The sequence below is a fragment of the Gracilinanus agilis genome, chromosome 1 (genome assembly GCF_016433145.1).
Source record: "Gracilinanus agilis isolate LMUSP501 chromosome 1, AgileGrace, whole genome shotgun sequence".
NCBI lineage: Eukaryota > Metazoa > Chordata > Mammalia > Didelphimorphia > Didelphidae > Gracilinanus > Gracilinanus agilis.
This window is the reverse complement of record NC_058130.1, coordinates 210439235-210461219: the sequence shown is the minus strand read 5'-3', so window position 1 is coordinate 210461219 and position 21985 is coordinate 210439235. Positions and strand designations below refer to the sequence as shown.

The following is a 21985-nucleotide window of genomic DNA, read 5'->3' as shown; positions in this document are numbered from 1 at the left end:
CTCTAAAAAAACACAATCTACAGGGGCAGCTAGGTAGCACAGTGGGTAGAGTACCAAATCTGGAATTCCAGAGGACCTGGGTTCAAAACTCACCTCAGATCCTGCCAGCTGTATAACTCTGGGCAAGTCATTTAACTCTGAATGCTGACCCCTTACCACTCTTGTCTTAGAATTGATACAAAGAATTGCTAGCTGTATGACCCTAAGAGAGTTCCTTAACCTCAATTGCCTATCCCTGACTGCTCTTCTATCTTGGAACCAATACTCAGTATCAATTCTAAGACAGAAGGTAAGAGTTTAAAAAACAATTGACACTACGACAGTAGGTAAGGGTTGAAGTGGGGAAAGAAAACACACTCCATTCAATAAAGGTATGATTATCAGGGACATTTCCTAGTGTGTCTCCTAAGAAAAGGAAGCAACAGTCAAAAGAAACTACATTGGGAAAATCAGGGCCACAGCAACCAATGCCAAGAACTATGACAGTCGCCAGTCAGCACCATGAGTCAACACCATCTGTAATGAGGGGCTGAGAGGTCCTGACGTTCTTGCAGGCAAGCTGTCCCAGGATCTATAAATTGATACGGAGACTCATCACAGAATACCACCAACTAGCCCACCAGCCAAAACTTCATTCTCCTTGGGAACTCCATCAGAAGGATCATACCAAATCCCTGTCCCTTTTAGAGGGCTCTGCTGAGTGATTATCCTCATCCCAAACCAATTTCTAGAGTGGCTAGGAAAAAAACCCTCTATACCTTCGTCCAGGGACTAAGTATTGCTACAAGGTCAGCTAAGCGGTCTCCTCTCTTCAGAGTGAACATGATAGCCTCCATAATTATATAAGGACAGTTTTGCCACCTCCTCCTCATATCATTAGGAAGTAAAATAGTTCCCAATAACCTTCTTTCTTTTTTCTCTTAAGTCCTTTCTAGAAAGGATTTATCAAAATCATTCTCTTCACTTCGCATCAGTTCATATAAGACTTTCCAGATTTTTCTGAAATCATTCTGCTTGTCATTTTCTTATAGTACAAACTGTATTCTACCTATCAAATGCCACAATTTATTCAGCCATTCCCCAACTGATGGAAACCTCTCAATTTCCAATTTTTTGCTATGACATATAGCTAAAATAAATATTTTTTAACAAATAGGTCTTTTTCCTTTTTTTTTAATCTCTCTGAAACATAGGCCTAATAATGGTATTAATGGATCAAAGGATATGCACAGTTTTTCTGAGTCCTTTGAACATTCCAAATTATTGTCCAGAATGGTTGAATTAGATCACAACTCCAGCAACAGTATATTGGTGTTCCAATTTTCCTGCATCCCCTCCAACATTTATCATTTTCCTTTTCTGTTATATGAGCCAATCAGATAGGTGCCACTAACCCTTTTTAAACTGAATTTTTAGGCTGTTGTTTAAACTTCTTCTGCAACCATCCAAATTCATGGTGATAAAAGGTCACACACCCTCTTCCCAACACCCAGGCCCAACCTCAAAGGACACTAATAGAGTGGGACAAAGGTACTCTTACCACTGGCAGTATCTAATTCTCATCCTCACTCCTCACCAATTCTACTCCCTTAAGGTTCTTATCTAAGTAGAATTCAACACATTCACCAGCAAGACCTCTGGGTGTTTTCTGCCTGCAGAGTCCTTGGCCTCATGAGAAGTGCCCTCTTTACCTGTACTGTTACTAAATCCATAAGGCAAATTTCTGCTTTCAAGATGAAATCCTTTAAAAAACAGAAATATATTCATCTATCTCTAATTGTGGAATGCACAATATTTTCATTTCCCTTCAACAAGGGATCCAGCTTTTCTAAAATTGTAGTAAGAAACAAAAAGTACAAGTTTTGTAATGTTTTTACTCTCCTTCCTCATGAACCTATCACACTGCAGTGTAGTTGGGGGCCTCATCCTTATCCCATTCAGAATGTTTTTCTTATACTTAAAAGTACTGCAATTCCAGGGTACCAGCCTCCTAGATCTGGACATCCAATTACCTGCAGCTCTATTTCTTCTGCATAGTCCTTCCGGAATTTCAACCACAAAATTATCCACAAAGTCACTGTAGTCCTAACTAATGCCAAAAACTCTGGGTGGGACTGAACTCCCTATTCCAGATATTCCACCTCAACAATATAACACAATGCAACACTTGTGACATTTGTTATTATTCAATCCATATGTGTTATAGTGACAACTCCAACCATCTGTTGAGCAGTAACAGAAATTCCAAGGCACAAATGAATGAAAGGAAATGGACTTTATCAAGAGTTCAATTTGCCTTATCAAATCCCACCTATTTTGAGCAATGGCATAACTAAGGCCAGTCTAATGATATAGCCTTAAGATAGAATGCAATGAAACACATAAGGACCATAAAAAGTAATAAAAATGACTAATTATAGGAGATTAAAAAGGATACAATTACCACAAATAGATACTGCTCCCTTATGCCTCCACATTCACCAAAACAAAGGGAACTACACCAAATCTCAGGAACACCCACTACCCATAAGCTGGACGTTTTATACCCTTTATTCCCCAGAATGGGCAAATCCTGAGAATGGCCTCCTTTAAAAGGAAACCATTCTGCTCAACATAAAATAAATGATATACCTACCACACCATCTAATGAGGCAACCCAAATGCTTTTGTAAATTTATATTTTACTACAATCTATATTCTAGTAGCAGAAGAGAACTGCTGTGTTTAGTAGAGTATTGTGAGAATAGATCATATATCCAGCAATCAATGGAGTACAGTGCCTTTATTAAAGGAGAAAGTAATTGATGATTTTCAGTTCCAATTGTGTTGATCTGCATTTTCCTCCCTTGTTTTTCAGGTACCATCAATGGATGTCAAGTAATTAGGAAGGCAAATACCATGATATTCTCCAGAGCCAATTCATTGTTAGTGACCTGTCACCTGAGCATTACAAACAATAAAATAAGGCCAGTCGAAAATATTTATTCTGACTATCAAATGAGAACTAGTATTTCTGACTACAAACTAAAAGAGTTAAAAGGAAGAGGCTCTAAAGTGAGGTATCTTGCATTAACACACACACACACACACACACACACACACACACACACACACACACACACAAACAATATTATTTGCAAAATAAACAAGACAAAAATAATTACTCCTTATTTTTCATTATAAATATGAAAAATGATAGATGCTTGTATAAATATATAAATTAGTATTTTAATTAAAGCCATGTTGATAGATAAAATCATTAGACCACGCGCTTGTAAGCATTCAAAACTGCCGCCTCCATTTTGTCTCCTGTTTCCTGGCCATCGCCTACTCGCAAAAGAGACCACTCCCTCCTAACCCACGAGATTTAAGCTCTCCCCTGCGTCAAGACGTCGGAGACGGAAATCAGTTGGACCATGTGGATCACGGGAAATGTAGTTTTATACATTTCCCAAATTTCACTTTTTACATCATATAAGGATAATTTTACTGGATTTTGAGTGGAATTAAAATGATATAAGAGGGCTTCTGGGTTAAGATGGCGGCAGAGTAAAAAGTAGCTGCTTGACCTCTCCTAACCCACGCATATAGGACTCCTCAAGAAGACATAAAAACAAATCCAGATGAACGAAGGGACCCCACAACAGGGCGCAGCACTGAAGGTACCTGGAATTGGGGCATTTCCATGCTATAAAGGGGTGAAACAGCTCTCACTAGAGCGCGAGCTGAGCTACCCCCTCCCCCACCCCATACCACCTACAGTGCCAAAGCCAGCACACAAGAGTTAGAGCAAGTTTGAGTATCCGTGGCAGAAACCTAGGATAACCAGAGCCAGCTCCTGAGAGCAGAAAGACTTAAGACCCCAAGAGGCTAAAGAACTTGCAGACTTTGAACAGAGACCTTGAGTGCAGGTGCGGGCGAAGAGGATGACACAGGTGCAGACAAGGATCCGGAGCACAGGCGTGGACCTTGGGTGGGGACCCAGTACAGAGGGGTTAACAACTGTGGAAGCAGCGCCCTGAGACTGTTAAAGGAGCTTCGGGCAGAGGAACAAGCAAGGGGACCACCAGGAGGCTTGGCCCTGAAAACAACTAGACCTGAGACCTCAGGAGCCTAAAGAGCGAAGACAGACCTTGAGTGTGAGGATAAATCTGAGAGGGCGCAGGGCTAACAATAGCAAGCCAGACTCAGGAAGCCCAAAAGAGAAAGATCAACAAGAAGAAATCTTTAACACTCAACAACTTTTAGACAGAGAAAATCCAGACAACAGATCAAACAGCAGAGGAGAACAAACAAATAATCATATCCAAACCTTCCCAAAATAATGAAAACTTGTCACAAGCTCTTGAAGAGTTCAAATCTGAGATGATGAGAAAAATGGAAGAGATTTGACAAGAGAAGCAGGAAATAGCTCAAAAGGAAATTAACGGGTTAGAAGACAGAAACTCCCAATTGGAGAAAGATGCCCAAAAATCAAGCAAAATGGTAAGCAATAGGAAAAACTATAACAAAGTTCATTTGGAATAATAGAAGATCAAGAATATCAAGGGAAATAATGAAAAAAAAATGTGAAGGAAGGGGGCCTTGCAGTATCAGATATTAAACTATACTATAAAGCAGCAGTCACCAAAACAATATGGTACTGACTAAGAGACAGAAGGGAGGATCAGTGGAATAGACTTGGGGTAAATGACATCAGCAAGACAGTGTATGATAAACCCAAAGAGCCCAACTTTTGGGACATGAATCCACTATTTGACAAAAACTGCTGGGAAATTTGGAAAACAATATGGGAGAGATTAGGTTCAGATCAACATCTCACACCCTACACCAAGATAAATTCAGAATGGGTGAATGACTTGAATATAAAGAGGGAAACTATAAATAAGTTAAGTGAACACAGAATAGTACACCTGTCAGATCTCTGGGAAAGGAAAGATTTTAAAACCAAGCAAGAGTTAGAGAAAATTACAAAATGTAAATTAAATGGTTTTGATTATATTAAACTAAAAAGCTTTTATACAAACAAAAACAATGTAGCCAAAATCAGAAGGGAAACAACAAATTGGGAAAAAAATCTTTATAACAAAAAACTCGGACAGGGGTCTAATTACTCAAATATACAAGGAGTTAAAGCAATTGTATAAAAAAATCAAGCCATTCCCCAATAGATAAATGGTCAAGGAACATGAATAGGCAATTTTCACATAAAGAAATCAAAACTATTAATAAGCACATGAGAAAGTGTTCTAAATCTCTAATAATTAGAGAAATGTAAATCAAAATAACTCTGAGGTATCACCTCACACCTAGCAGATTGGCTAAAATGACAGAAGGGGAGAGCAATGAATTTTGGAGGGGATGTGGCAAAATTGGGACATTAATGCATTGCTGATGGAGTTGTGAACTGATCCAACCATTCTGGCTGGCAATTTGGAATTATGCTCAAAGGGCTATAAAAGAATGCCTGCCCTTTGATCCAGCCATACCATTGCTGGGTTTGTACCCCAAAGAGATCCCAGATAAACAGACTTGTACGAAAATATTTATAGCTGTGCTTTTTGTGGTGGCAACAAACTGGAAAAGGAGGGTATGTCCTTCAATTGGGGAATGGCTGAACAAATTGTGGTATATGCTGGTGATGGAATACTACTATGCTGAAAGGAATAATGAACTGGAGGAATTCCATGTGAACTGGAAAGACCTCCAGGAATTGATGCAGAGCAAAAGGAGCAGAGCCAGAAGAACATTGTACACAGAGACCAATACACTGTGGTAAAATCGAATGTAATAGACTTCTGTACTAGCAGCAAAGCAATGACCCAGGACAACTCTGAGGGACTTATGGAAAAGAACGCTACCCACATTCAGAGGAAGAACTACAGGAGTGGAAAGACAGAAGAAAAGCAACTGCTTGAACACATGGGTTGAGGCGGACTTGATTGGGGATGTAGACTAGAAACTACCACACCAATGCAACTATCAACAATCTGGAAATAGGTCTTGATCAATGACACATGTTAAAACCAGTGGAAATGGGCATCGGCTATGGGGGGGGAGGGGAAAGTAAGAGCATGAATCATGTAACCATTTTAACTTTTCTAAAAAATAAAAATTATTAAATAAAAAAAAACGGTATAGAGGTAGACTTAAGAAAAAGAGTCAAAAGAAGCCCAGAAATGGCCAATCACACCCAGAAATGGGTAACTATAGCTGCTATGAACCACTGAAAATTTTGAGAATAATAATTCTTTTAATATATGCAATCTGAAATTCAGGAATTTTATAAACAGCTAATAGCCAAAAACAAGAGCTTCGCCAGCTGTCTACAGGTATTTCACTAAGTGATAAAAATGTTCTGGTTAGCTTAAGATTCTCTCATTCTTAAAGAAATATTAATAATTAAATCAGATGTTAACAAATCAGCACATGGCCCTACCCAGAATAAAGAGGGCTATTTCTCAACTTCAGTGTGACCCAAAATGATAAATATCATTTGCTATGAGCAAAGGCTCTTAATTTGGGGGGAAGGGAGGTGTACACACACCATGCCTTTGGCATCTACTGAAACCAACAGATCTCATTTCAGAATGAATTTCATAAATGCATAAAATAAAATACATAGGGTTATAAAGGAAGCAAATTATATTAAAATACAGTTATCAAAATACTTTTTAAAATAAACTCACAGACTCCAGGTTAAGAATCCCTGCTTTACAGGTTAATGGTCTTATAGGTGACCACAGGCTTAAATCATATTGTAAATTTAGCAAAGCCTGGTTGAGCAATATATCATATGTCAAATTATAATTTTGTTTTCCTTGCGTTCTCTTCAACATATAAAATAATGTAATGCTGCTCCCCAAATAAGATACCTATTAATGTAACAAAGAAATAAAACTTACACCTAAGCTTAAAAAAAAGAAAAATCACTGGAATACCATTTTTTTTTTGTAGAGGAAGTCAATGGAAAAAGGGAAAGGGCATTTTCTTGATAATAATATTCATCAGTCAACCTAATCAAAAGTAATAGGAAGTTCTTAAATATATTTCAACACCCATTCTTTTTTTCACAAAAAAATAATCAGTAGTTCTGACTATAAAATTACAAGTCTGAATAATGAGGGCTTTCTTTTCTTGCTATTTATTGAGTTTACTAATAACCAACAAAGCACAGAAAAAGATAATTTAGATTCAATTCAATTTCAAAAGAGAACATTTTTTCTAAAAACTATTTATATAGTAAAATCCAAAACTGAATTATTGGCTTATGGTTCAATGATATTAAAGCCAAAATTACTTCTCAAAAATGTTTGTTTTTTAACAGTACCTATGATGCTATGTCCCAGAAATTGAATCAAATATTTCCATATGTCAACAATAACAATCAAAGGGCTCTCCACGAACACTTCATTTATATTCACAATGTACTATCATCAAAGTGGAATGGCACCAAACATCTTTAATAAATTACTTTGTCTTAACAACAATAATAAAAATATATGAGGCTGAATTTATATTATAGCAAATTATTAAAGAGTAAAATAATCTATAGTCTTAGTAATGTAAGCATATATTCCTTCCATTGATGTGGAATGCAACATATTCCACCCTGCCCATCATGAACAACCTTTGTCCACTTCTTCCCAAAAGCCTGTCAAAGGAGATTCACTCAAGTCCTTGCTTATTTTCTTCACATCTCAAGGACCAGTAAAACAAATAGGTTATTTTCTTCACATCTCAAGGACCAGTGAAACAAATAGGTTATCAACTGCTGTCATCATCTGTCAAGACCATCTTTATTGATCATATATTTCTTTAACTTCATCCTTTACTCTAGTTATAATGAGTAAAGACAAAGTACAGCATAATACTCTTCAATAAGACAAATTTGTGACAATACTACATAGGTTTTAATGAACTAAAAAAATAGAAATGCAGCTTTTTTAAATGAGGTAGCTCTTAAATTTTGTGGACTAATGTAAAATCTCTTTAATTCCTTTCAGGTTCCACCAACAAGAGGAAAATGTTAATGAACAAATTACAGCCATTTTGTAAAGGTCACACTCACTCTGAAACACTCTGGTCTTCTAACATGATGCTAAAGTGATGCATTCACAGATAACCTTTAAGTGTTTAAAGCATTGAATGGCACTGTTACAAAATTCAACAAATCCAAAAACACTGTATGGAGACCAAAATCCTGTTATAATGGGTATTCTTTTCATTCATGAATTGGTCTGGCTAGCTACTGAGATCTCTTCCAACTTCCAAATTCTACAGTCATTTGATTCTAACTAGATATTGAGTTTTTGTGTACAAAGAAATTTTTCTGAAAAAAATTCTAAGTCATGTTACTAAAGTAAACACAGTATTATAATCCATGATTTGTGATAGCCTTGAGAACCTAAAATAAATTTATGAGAACTAAAATGTAGAGAAGATACAGAAAAAGACACTAGATTTGACAATTAAGAGAGATCATTAATCTCAACAAGTCAAGTCAAGATATATCATGGGAGGGCAGCTAGGTGGCTCAGTAGATAGAAAGCCAGGCCTGGAAATGAGAGGTCCTGGGTTAAAATGTGACCTCAGACACTTCCTAGCTGTGTGACCCTGGGTAAGTGACATGACTTATGCCTTACTGTTCTTCTGCCTTGGAATCTGCAAGCAGTACTTAGTATCCACTCTAAGACATAAGAGAGACAGACAGAGAGGGAGGGAGGAAGGGATAGAGGGAGGGAAGAAGGGAGGATGGAGGTAGGGAGGGATGGAGAGAGGGAAGAAGGGAGGAGGGAGGGAGGGAGGGAGGGATGGAGAGAGGGAAGAAGGGACCAATGGAAAGAAAAATCCATAAAATAATTTCCCTCTTCAAAGCACAGGCAAGAGCTTTGTTTTCCCAAAAGGGATGATGTTGCTATACTCACTTGTTCTGCACATCTAACTGCTCCATCAGCTCCTGCTTCTGGGATTCCAAATTCTTCACTTGCATCTCCTGGTTCATTATATTCCATTGCAACTCAGAAATTTTCCCCTTTAACTCACTGATGGTCTGAATCCAAAAGAAAGAGGGAAAAAAAGACAAACAAAATGCCAAGACTATATATCAGAGACAATAAAGAAAGGAGCATCACTTCCAAAATCTGCCATATGAGTTCTCATTTTTTATAACTTGTCTCCCACTTGGAGGGTCAAAAGCATTGTTGTCAGTCAGAATATGCAACAGAAGAATGAATTGGCTCCCTTTGCAAATAACCAGTTTTTTCTACCTGCTGATCTGAAACCTGTTTTAGTTTGGTGTTTTTTAAAGAAACTCTTACCTTCCATCTTGGAACTGACACTATCATTTTCAAGGCAGAAGAGCAGTGAAGGGTAAGCAACTGGTGTTAAGTGACTTGCCCAGGGTCACACAGGTAGGAAGCATCTAAGGTCATATTTGAACCCAAGATCTCCCAGTTCTAGGCTTGATTCTCTACCCGCTGATCCACCTAGCTGTTCCTCCTAAGATTATATTATAGGATAACCTTTTTATATTAAGAGCAAGAATCACCCAAAAAGTAAACTAGCAATAAACAGTGTCCATGAGAAAGACGACTAAAGAAGCAGAGTTAGCAAAACATTTATCCATTGCAGACCAACAATACAACCAGCTCCAGTCTTGCTCTTCTCATAACCAGCACTCAGAGTAAGAGTAAGAACTCTTGTTCCCTGCCTATAAATAAAAAATAAATAAAATAACCTTTTGGCAAATAGCCACCAAGAAAAGGACCAGAAGAGGGTCAGAAGGAATATGGACAACTTGCCATCATCTTTTCCCTTTCTTCTGTGACTTTTTCCCCCATCATCTCCCTTCAGAATCAACAACCATAGACACCAATGAAAGGGGATTATTTTTTCTTTAAGTCCTCAGTCTTAGTGCCTTCTTATAACATGGCAAATGCTTTGGTGAGCCACTTCGGATGAATTAGTGTCTGCTCTAGTTTTAGAGTCCTTGGTGCTCTGGAGTCACTGCATGCTAACAGAAAAAATAGAAAAAAAACCACCATCTCACCACACCTCAACCCCCATCTCCAAAAAGCAGAGCTAAAAGATGATAAAGACCTGGATCCTGTGAAACCTTTTACAATTCCTCTCTGTAAAATGAGGAAGCTTGAATTATATGATTCCTAAGTTTCTGTCCAACTATAATCCCCATGATCTTGAAATATGATCTCTAATACTTTTCAGATTCACCTCATTAGCTTCAGCTAACTTGTTCTCTTTCTCCTGAAGCTTCTTATTTACAGTGTCCAGATTCTGTTTACACGACCTGTTGATTTCAGTCTGTTCCTTCAATTTATTCTCCACTTCCACTTCTCTCTCCTGGAGCTGTTTGATACGGGTCAGGAGCTCCTGGTTGCGGTCAGCTTCTCTCTATAAATGGGAGAAAATAACTTCCATTCAATACGATAGAAAAGAGTCTAGGAAAGAAACTGGGTGAGCTAGGTCTGTGTCACAGCCAACTGACAGTGACCTATACAACAAAGGGGAAACATGAATACATAATAGAAAATTCTCATTTGGTCTTGCAATATAGGTAGTCCCTTTTAGGTTTGAGTTTTGTTCTGTGTGTGTGTGTGTGTGTGTGTGTGCTTTTTTTTGTTGTTGTTTTCTAGTTGTTTTTGCAACAACTGCAGATTTTCCTTATGAACTGAATTTTGCTTTGGACAGTATTATAATGTTTGATTCGGGGACAGGTAGGTGGTTCAATGGATAGAGAGCCAGGCTTGGAGACAGAAGGTCCTGAGTTCAAATCTGACCTCAGACACTTCCTAGCTATGTGACCCTGGGCAAGTCACTTAACTCCAATTGCCTAACCCTTACTGCTTTCTACCTTAGAACCAATTAATATTTAGTATTGATTCTAAGATGGAAGATAAGGGTCTAAATAAAGAAAAAACAAAAATAAAATCAGTTTGATTTCTTTAAGCATACAATATTTATTAAAAAGGGGAGGAGGAATCTACACATAAGGATTCAAAATTTACTAAGACTAATCTACATATGGATCTTAATTATAAAATCTTAGAAAGTGTGCACTAAACCTAGAAAACAAATTTATCCAGCAGAAGCCAAGAGAAACAATGATATTAAATCCTCCGTTAGTCACTTCATTAATTTACTGTCCTTGCAGGATTGGTTTCTCCTTCAGATTCCCTTTTCCAGACTTTGTCTCCAATCTACCACCACCTGTATTTCACTGGTTTCACATTGCCCTACCAATGAAATGAACTCCTAAAAGAGAATTATACCCTGACCATCGGAGAGACCACTTGTTCAGCACCTATTCCTAACCTATCTTTTAGCCTTAGCCAGTACTAACTCTAGTTCATTTTTTAAAATTTTTTTAAAATCACGATCATTTACTTAATTAATTAATTTGGGGTGTTTTCCCCATGGTTACATGATTCATGTTCTTCCCCCTCCCCACTCTCCCAAAGCCAACGAGCAATTCCACTGGGTTTTACATGTCATTAATTAAGACCTATTTCCATATTATTAAGTTCATCTTGATCATAACATTTTACACAAATCAAAAGTGAACAATAAAAAATCTTAAAGATAATAAGCATGGCTACAAAGAAGAGATATGAGAAAACGCCTTTACCCCACCTTTTAACAGACGTAAGATGTTCACAAGAATGGTATATTACACATATTCCAGACTTTTTCAGTACATTGATCAGTTTTGCTTACTTTTTCTTTTCCTTTTTCTGGCCTTTAAAAAATATTATTTGTTATGTGGAATGGCTCTATAGGAAGGAGACAGCAAAGTCTGGTGATGTAAAAAAAATTCATCTATAAAAATTTATCTTAAAAAAATCAAAAACCTGGCATTTCATAGAAGAGGAAACAGACTGTAAGGTTAATTGATTTGGGAAACATTATATAAGCTAGTAAGTAGGAGAGAAAAGACAAGACCTCAGGTTTCTTAACTCCCAATCCACTCTCCCTTTTCTACACCACCCTATGCGAAAGAGATTGCAAGGAGAGTTGTCAAGCTTAGAAATCATTTGTTAGACTACCTCAATCCCACTCTCTATACTCCAACAAGGAGTACTCCCAACAGCTACTCTGCTAGGAAACTCATAGCTTAACTGCTGAAACTGAACCAAAGTGCCAGCAAAATCCATTTAGCAGAAAAACTTCATTGAGAACAAGACCCAGCCAGGGGAATAACACAAAGGGATAACATTCCCTGGTCCAGGCAGGCCTCACAGTTGAACTCAATTCAAGCTAACTGAAAGCCAGGGACTTCATAACAAATCATTATCAGCTAGGTTTTTTAAAAATCAAATTAATATCACACCATGACTATCTCCGATGTTTTCATAGTGACCAAACAAGAAAAGAGTGAGAACAATCACTAAAAAGAGAGGACAGAAAAAGCTTCCTCAGAGAAAAGGAGGCTTGGGAGGCAGAGGGGAGCAACCAAGACTTTGTAATCCAATTCTCAGCTTTCGTTTTTTGGCAGTACTTCTGCTAAAATTGATTAGCATTTATTGAAAAAGCCACAGCAAATTGCTCTGCTAATCAAAGCAAATCAAGTCAGGGATTTACATACTAAAGGAGGATTAGGCCACATCACCTCAAAGGAACAGAGGAATCACAGCCTGGCCTGCTCCTCTGTAAGGCTCTCTCACTGCTCTGGCAAAATGCAAGACTAATTTGTGCCCAGTTTGTTCAGGGATGGGACAAGGGGGTTCCTTTATAGGAATCTACCTTTCCCAACTCCTCTATTACATACACAGTGTCTGCCAATACCTCTGTTATTTTCCCAGAGGAAGGAAGAAAGCCAGAAGGTCAAATCCTAGACATGACTGCCTACTTAAGCAATATAGTTCAGTAAACCTATAAGCACATTCAACCCAAAAACTTTCAAAGTCATCATTTAGGCTTCATTTCCTCTCTCATGTGGGTGCTGGAGTTGTCACCATTCCAACTCATCACTGTCAAGGACCTGAAGCATTTCCAATTACCTAAGCCATTTAAATAATTGGCCCAGAGGAAGAATGCCTAAGCATTCCAGATCTAAAGCTCTTTGGCTACATACTGTCATGTCACTGTGGGATTTTTCAGCTGACTGGGCACTTATTTATTTGGCAGGTATCACACAAGTTCTCAATTCTCTCAAGAGCTTGTCTTGAAATGGTTTAGCCACTGGCTCATACTCACCTCATAATTCCTGGCATTGGTTGTTGCTGCTTTCTCAAGTTCAACTCTAGCCCTTTTATGGCTCAACTCCATCTGTATCTTCTCCCGTTCTACCTGGATAAGGTGAGACTTTGAACGGATCTGCTCAGCTCTTTCTTCCAACTGTGGACAACATTGAAACACTGAATGACAATGTGAAAGTTGGAAGGGTCTTCAGAAGCCCTCTGGGCCCACCCATGCATGATAGAAAACACTACTATAGCAAACTTGTTCCTTCCAAAGACCTAAAAGGGAAAACTCATCACCTCTTTGGGCTTCCTAGTCCTCTTTTGGACAGCTCTAATTGTTAAGGAGGTTTTCCTGACATAAAGATTTTGCAACTTCCACCCATCGTCCCTGTTTCTGCCCTTTGGCAAAAATTTCATTTTTTTTTTTAAATCCTTACCTTCTGTTTTAGAATCAATACTGTGTATTGGTTTCAAGGCAGAAGAGTGGCTAGAACTAGACAATGGAGGTTAAGTGACATGCCCAGGGTCACAAAGCTAGGAAGTGTCTGAGGCCATATTTGAACCCAAGGCCTGGCTCTCAATCCACTGAGCCACCCCACTGTCCCCTACGAGTTTCAAAGAACTATAACCCTTTATCAACATACATCCCTTGAAACGCATTAAGAAACCTTGTCATCTCCAAAGTCTTCTCTAAGTCAAAATTCCCATATCCTTCAATCAATTCTCATATGACATAGACTCAAGGTGCTTCATCATCTTGATTTGCCTCCTCAAGGCACTTTCCAGCTAACCAATACCCTTCTTAAACTGTAGTGCTCAGAGCCAGACATAATACTCCAGATAAAGTATAACAAGGGCAAAGAACAAAGGGACTATTACCTTAGTATTCCTAGGAGCTATGCTTTACTTAATGAAGTACAAGATCACATTGGCTTTGTGGACAACACAAAAGGACAACAATATGTTGAATCATATTGAGCCTTGTAGCCCACTATAACTCCCTGGTTTTTTCCTAGAACAATTGAAATCAATTAAAAGAAAAATAGCCAACTGGGAAAAAATCTTTGCAGTAGTTTCTATGATAAAAGTCTAATATCCAGGATAATGAAGGAACTGATTCAAATTTATAAGATCCATTACCTACATGATAAATGGTCAGAGATCAGGAATAAACAGTTTTCAAAGGAAGAGATACAAGCAATCAGAAATAGGCATTCAAAAAATGCCTCAAATCACTAATAAGGAAATATAACTTAAAGCAACCCTGAATTTCCAACTCATACTCATCAGAATGGCAAAGCTGACCCCCCCCCAAAAAAAAGAAAGGAAAACAACAAATGCTGAAGAGACTACAAGAAAACACATGTTGAAGCTCTATTGGTAAATCTATGAACTGCCCCAGCAGTTCTGGAATTTGTAATTATGTCCGAAAAATGACCCAGGGATACCAGCAGTTGGTCTATACACCAAAGATTAAAAAATAAAAAGGAAAAAAAAGAACTCACATAGACATAAATATTTATAGTAGTTATTTTTGCACCAGCAAAGAACTAGAAACTAAAGGGATAGAAGGCAGATTGTCCATCAAGTAGGAAATATCTGAACAAATGATGGTATATGAATGTAATGGAATATAAGTGCTTTAAGAAATGATGAAGGGGAGTTTCAAAGAAGCCTAGGAAGATTGGTATGAATTAATGCAGTGATGATGTAAGCAAAACAAGGAAAAAAAATTATACAATAATAACACTATTAAAAAAAACTCAGAACAATGTAAGAAATCTAAGGTCCTAATTCACAGACATCAGATTGGCAAAGCTGAACAAAATGGAAAATGACAGAAGCTGCAGGAAAACAGGTACTCTGGTGAGGCTATGAATTGATCCAGCCATTCTGGGAGATTACCATGAAAGATTTCCTACAAAAAAGACGTTTTGGACATGGGTTTTAAAGACTATAATAGGCATGGAAGAAATGCATTTTCAGTCAAAGGAAAAGAAGCAAGATTGCAGCCTGAACTTAGGCTACATATGTTGATAATTGTAACCAAATTTCAAATTCTAAACAGATTCTCTCAAAACTATTAAGACTTTGAGTCCAGTTTCTGCAAAAGATTTTGCATTTTGTCTGAGTAGTAGCCTACCTAAATATGAAGAGACTTACCACAGCAATCTATGAAACAGAGGAAAGTTTGTAGAGTAGAGAGAATCATTTTCCAGAAGGATCATAAATATGAATTTAAATACCAGTATTCTGAATATGCCTTCTCTGTCCAATGACCAAAAACCTGATAATGCAACTGGAGGAACTAAACCACAGATACTGATATCCTAACTATAAATGAAATCAGAAGGAAAAGAAGTTGTAGCTAAATGGAAGGAAAATTCTCAGGATTCTCTTTGGAGAAAGAAATACTGTCAGAGGTAATTTCCTTATAATAGCTCTTTAAGGTTGAAGGCAAAGTGTCTTACATATATTTCATTTTATCTTCAGAAGGATCCTGGGAGGTGACTGCTATTATCCCCAGTTTAGAGATGAGCAAACTGAAGATAAAAGTGACTTGTCCGAAGTCACATGGCTAATAAATGTCCCATTGTGAGAATTTAACACCAGTTTATAAATTAAAATACAATCTCCAGAGAATTTTAATCATAACACCAGGCAGTACTTTAAATCAAGTCTTCCAGAGCAGAAACATTTCACCAGACCCATCATTTAATACAGCAGTGCTTACTACAAGCAAAAGCAAAACAGCTACAATGAATAAGGCTTTAAGAGTGGAAGGGATACCAATGGGATTGGGAGAAGGTGGATAAGTCTCTCTTAAAATATAATTTTCCTCCTCTCCTATCCCCTCTCTTCTTACTGGTGTTAAATCTAAGTAGATAAGGAAATAGAGATGAGATGACCTGGACTCTGTTCTAGACAAGAGAGAGGAATAAAACCTTTAAGAAGGGGAGTATGGGATAGTAAATAAGGCCCTATACTTAGTGTCCAAGGTCCTGCTTCTGAATCCTGGAACTGCCAATTACTACCGATGTGACTCTGAAAGACATTTCATCTCTCTAACTTTATTTCCTTACCTGTAAAGAAAGTGTTGGGTCAAATAACCTTTAAGGATACCCCTAGCTCTAAAGATATAAACCCATGTTATTTTTCAAAGGATGACAGAGAGACATTCTACAAAAAAGATGTAGACCTAGACAAAATAACAGGCATATTTAACCTGGAGAAAAGAAAATTTAGTGGGCACATGATAAATGTTTTCACCTATTTGAAGGGCTACTGTGTAAAAGAACAGTTAGATCTGTTTTATTTGGCCAGAGAAAAACAACTAGAATGACAAGTGGACCTAACACCATTCCATGTCAGAAGGTGGGAGAAAGGAAACAATTGATATTGAGCCTAGACATATTGAGCCTAGAGAAAAGGTGAAGATCAAGAGAAAAAAGGAAATAAGAAATGATAGCTACCATCAAATATTCCAAGTGCTGTCAGGCAGAAGAGGAGATTTGATTTACTTTATGTAGCTCTGAAAATAAAACTAGGACCAAAGGATAAAGGCTACAGGGTGCGCAGTTTGGATATTTACAAGAAAAAGCTTTCTAATAATTTAAAGTTATACAAGAATGAAACATGAAGGGGCAGCTGGGTAGCTCAGTGGAGTGAGAGTCAGGCCTAGAGACAGGAGGTCCTAGGTTCAAACCCGGCCTCAGCCACTTCCCAGCTGTGTGACGCTGGGCAAGTCACTTGACCCCCATTGCCCACCCTTACCAATCTTCCACCTATGAGAAAATACACCGAAGTACATGGGTTTAAAAAAAAAAAGAAAGAAAGAAACATGCAGACTTGTAAGTTAGTGACCTTGCCATCACTGAATGCTCGAGTAGCAACTGGTCAGGAATGTGAGAGAGGTGAGAAAACTCACCATACATGATACATTCTAGAATCTGGGAGTCCACCGTTCTGATTAAAGGAAAAAGTCCAAGTTGGGAAATGATAAATGCCTAAACAAGGTGGAAGCCAGACAATGGAAAGTCCTGAATAACAGGTTTAGGAGTTTGATCTTATTCTATAGGTATAAGAATTTCTGAAAAGATGTTTCTGTGACAAGATGAAAGAATGTTGGTGTTTCTTTTTGCTTTGTTTTCAATCAATCTGGAGGTTGCATGCAAGAAAACACGAGGAACTCCACCTCTCAACTCCAGTATTTTCTCTGGCTGCCTCGGACCCTGCCTTTATGCCTAGAATGCACCCCTTTCTCATATCCATTTCCTGGTTTCCTTCAAGTCCCAGATAAAATCCCAGCTTCCACAGGAAGCCTTTCCCAATATCCTTTAATTCTAGTGTCTTCCCTCATTTGGCTATTTCCCAATTATCCTATAGCTTGGGTTTTTTGTTTCCTTTTTAAATCTTTACTTTGTCTTAGTAATAACTCTCAGACAAAAGGGCAAATAGGGAAACAGGATTAAGTGATTTAATACTCAAGGTCACATATCTATGAAGTGTCTGAGATCAGATTTAAACCCATGTCCTCCTAACTCCAGGTCTGGCTCTCTACCCACTGTGCCACTTAGTTGCTCCCATGTTTGCTCAGTTATATGCATTATTGTCTTCTCCATTAGAATGTGAGCTCCTTGAGAGTAGAGAATGACTTTTGTCTTTCCTTATATTCCTGAATCTAGAACAGTGCTTGGCACATAAGAGACTGTTATCAATTTTAGATCTATGGACAGGGGAACATTTTGTGACCAAACAAAATAGAGAGGATCATACAGAATAAAATAGACAATTCTGATTACATAAAATTAAAAAGGCTTCACAATGACAAAACCAAGGCAGCTAAAATTAGAAAGGAAGAAGCTAAATGGGGAAAAAAATCTTTGCAGCAATTTCTCTGATAAGGTTCCTATTTCCAAAATATAAAGACCCAATTTCAAATTTATAAGAATAAGAGTCATTTCCCCAAATGATAAGTGGCCAAAGAACATGGAGTTTTCAAAGGAAGAAATCCAAGCTAAAAATAGAAATAATTACTGAAATCATTAATAAGAGAAATGCAAATTTAAAGTAATACTGAAGTTCCATTTCACACTTATCAGATTGGCAAAGCTGACAAAAAATGAAAATTACAAATGTTGGAGGGGCTTCAGGAAAACATGCAACTAATGAACTGTTGGTGGAATTATGAAACGAGATCCAGCCGTTCAAGAAAGCAATTTTGGAACTATGCCCAAAAGTTACTAAATTGTGCTTGCCTTTTGACTTAGTAATGCCACTACAAGGCCTCTATCCCAAAGAGTCCAAGGAAAGAGGAAAGATACCCATTGTAAAAGTGATGCTTATATTATTATATAAGCATTTATCATTTTTAATATTTATCATTTGGCGAACCAGAAGGTCGAAATTCGAACTCTAAATCTTCCAGATAGCCTAACTATAGCCATGCCTGCTTTTTGGCCATCCGGCTCAGCTCTTTTGAGCACTTTTTTAAAAAAGGAAAGTGGCTTTCCTTGCCATGCTTTTGCTGAAAGCAAGAGCACGTTTTTGCCTCCAGCGGGACTCAGCCAGCCAGTCCAGCCCAAGCCACCTTGGGAGGGAGGTCAGGCCAGCCGATTCGGGCTTTTGGCTTTACACTAAAATGCCGGAGCCCAGCCAGTGTGTCTCTGCCGCTGCTCTCCTGACTCCTGACTTGATCTCCATGACTTGACCTCCATTCCTACTGATCTCCTGACTACAAGCCTACACCATCGTCCCAGGGCCTGTGATCTCCGATCCTGACTGCTGGAGTCCAGAACCCCGAGCCCCAACAGCGAACCCAGTCCTGACTTGCCGAGATCTCAACCTCCAGAGACTGCTTCAGCTCTGCCGCAAACCATTTGGGTAGTATATTCCCCTTTTTTTTCCCTATTTCTAGCCTTCCACGTGTTTCTCTAAAGACCTAATTTGGCCACCCACACAAGCTCTACGTGGGATTTTCTACAAAACTGACTTTAAGTTTTTCTCTAGCCCTGAGCCCAATGACCCAACACCACGTGGACCTAGCAACTAGCGTTTACCCTTAATCGGCCGAATGGCCTATTCAGACTTGCTTGTGATTAAAAACTGAACTCAGGGGAAGAAATATTCACCCCCATACCTGCTCAGAACTTTGAACTTGAAAAAAAAAAAAAACCTTAAACTCAGCAGAACTCAATCAAAAGAACCTTAAATTGAAACCAGGGGTGAACTTTTAAAACTCGGAACTGAATGAGCTTTATTTCTGTTTTAAAGAGACTGTATATTACTGTATATTGCTAATTAGTTTTGTAAATTAATCTTGCTTATTTCGTTGATTTTCCTGTTTCACTGAATCATTTTACGCTAATGAAGTTTCTGCTTGTGATGTTATTATATTTCCTAATTTACTTAAAGCTTACTGTATCAGAAACAATGCGGTTATATGTACCACCTATGAACATCTTATAGAGCACCTGTCTTTTAAAATTTATTCTGCCTTGGTAATTGCAAAGAACCTTGAAAGTTTCCATGCTTTAAATATTACCTTGTAATTTTACAAGAGATATTTTTTAACTTTTACTTTAAATCCTTAAGAATTGTTGTCTTAAAGGATAAAGCCTTTATATATTTTATTATAAGAGATATTATTGCCTTAAATGGGTAGAAGCATTTCCTACCCAGGATTTTTTTTAAATACAGAGAGTCAAGGAGCTCCTGTATATTCTTTGCTGTGGAAGCAATAACAGCATTTGCCAAGGGTTACAGGTTGTAACAAGTATATGATTTTGAACATCATTATTTATTGTTTTAAAATGTGCTATTGGAAATAATGGTACTCTATTTGAATGTGCATTGTGAATCTGCTATTTGTAAAACCCACTTTCTCTCACAGAAAGTCTCATTTTTGGGTAACATAACCTTTCTAATTCTAAGCTATATATATATTTTTGATTTTTGAAACATTTTTCTAATGAGAAATTGATTTTTCCTTTTTATCATCTTGTACTGGAAGTACATATATAATCATTATTTATTCTTTTTCGGATTCTACAGCAAATACCTGAGCCTATAGGACTGTGAATTAAATGCCTCTCTGATTCCAGAAGCGAATATGAAAGCCATTAATAGTGCTAAAGAAAGCACATGGTCAGAGACTTGACTAAGATCTGCATAATAGCAGTTCTATGCCAATACTTTAGGGCTTGGAAATTGCGGTTGAGTCCTGGAGTCCCAGTTTTTTCTAAAACTTTAGAGGACGTGGGTCCCCTCGACTTAGATTCCTAGAAAGCACCTAAGATTGGTTAATTATTTGGCTCACTTCCCTAAAAAGCTGATGATAAGTCAGATCAGAGATAGACATTTTCCTTAAGTCCTGGCCCTGGATGGGTAATTGCACACTGCTGAATTCACTTTAATTAGGCCTTCATTCAAAGGTCTAAGTTTATTTTCCCCAGATTTTTGCACATTTCATTCACAAGTTAATTTTTTTTCTTCTTTTTTCTTGAATTTTATTCTTTGTATTTTGCCATCCTTAGCTGACCTGAGGTACCCCTTTTTTAGAAAAAAAAAAAAGGTGTGTTTAAGAATTACCTCACAGGGATATCTGTTAAGTTTTTTAAAATTCGATAATGTAAAAATATATGTATATTTAACTCTTTTAGGAGTAATTTCACGGGGAATTAAATTGTATAAAATCTTAGAAGAAAATGTATGTTTTGTAATCTATAATGTAAAGTTTAAATTCTTTTGAGAATAATTTCAGAATAAGGATCTTGCCATCTCCCCAGAATCCAGACAACGAACTTGTTTTGGTGAAGACACCATGAAGATGTCTGAAAAGCCTTCACTGTACCATGAAGACCAAACTTTGAACTTTGGGGTGCAATTGATTGAACTATGGGGAGTTGAAATTGAGTTGTATGTATTGTTTTAAATTGTACACTGTTGTGCCAGTGGGGGACAGCCCCCCAAATTGGTTTTTTGTCAATGCGGCTAATTTAACCATTTGTTCATCTATTTCTTTTATCCCCAATTTCCTGAAAAATTTAGAAGTTGTTTATTTTCACAGGTTCAGCGAAGAAAAAAGGACTAACCTTTTTTTTTGCCGGACCTCACGGGGAATTATAAAAGTGAAATTTGGGGAATGCCATTTTAAAAGTGTATATATTTCTATGGACAAGGGAAATGTATCAAAACTACATTTCCCGTGATCCAACATGGTCCAACTGGTTTCCATTTCCGACGTCTTGACGCAGGGGAGAGCTAAAATCTCCTGGGTTAGGAGGGAGTGGTCTCTTTGCCAGTAAGGCGCTTGGCTAGCAGACTCGGAGACAGTAATGGAGGCGGCAGTTTTGAATGCGTACAAGCGCGTGGTCTGATAACTTTATCTATAAACATGGCTTTAATTAAATTACTAATATATATATTTATACAAGCTTTTATCATTTTTCATATTAATACCATATATACAGAAATATTTATAGCAAGGCTCTTTATGGTGGCAAAGAACTGGAAACTAAAGGAGTTCCCATCAAATGTGGAAATGGCTGAACAAATTATAGTATATGAATATAATACTACTGTGTTATAAGAAATAATGCAGGGGCAGCTGGGTAGCTCAGTGGATTAAGAGTCAGGCCTAGAGACGGGAGGTCCTAGGTTCAAATCTGGTCTCAGACACTTCCCAGCTGTGTGACCTTGGGCAAGTCACTTGACCCCCATTGCCCACCCTTACCAGTCTTCCACCTAAGAACCAATACACAGAAGTTAAGGGTTTAAACAAC

General features: G+C 37.7%; 1 protein-coding gene across 1 annotated transcript in view; it reads right to left on the bottom strand.

Annotated features, from left to right (window-relative positions):
• Window positions 1-21985, bottom strand: part of MAD1L1 (mitotic arrest deficient 1 like 1) — a 941076-nt gene that overhangs the window by 907846 nt on the left and 11245 nt on the right. The window contains exons 4-6 of the mRNA XM_044659988.1: window positions 13216-13356; window positions 10234-10413; window positions 8928-9052 (exon numbers count right to left, since the gene is read on the bottom strand). Coding sequence (XP_044515923.1) covers window positions 8928-9052; window positions 10234-10413; window positions 13216-13356 — 446 coding nt within the window. The remainder of the gene's footprint in view (window positions 1-8927; window positions 9053-10233; window positions 10414-13215; window positions 13357-21985) is intronic.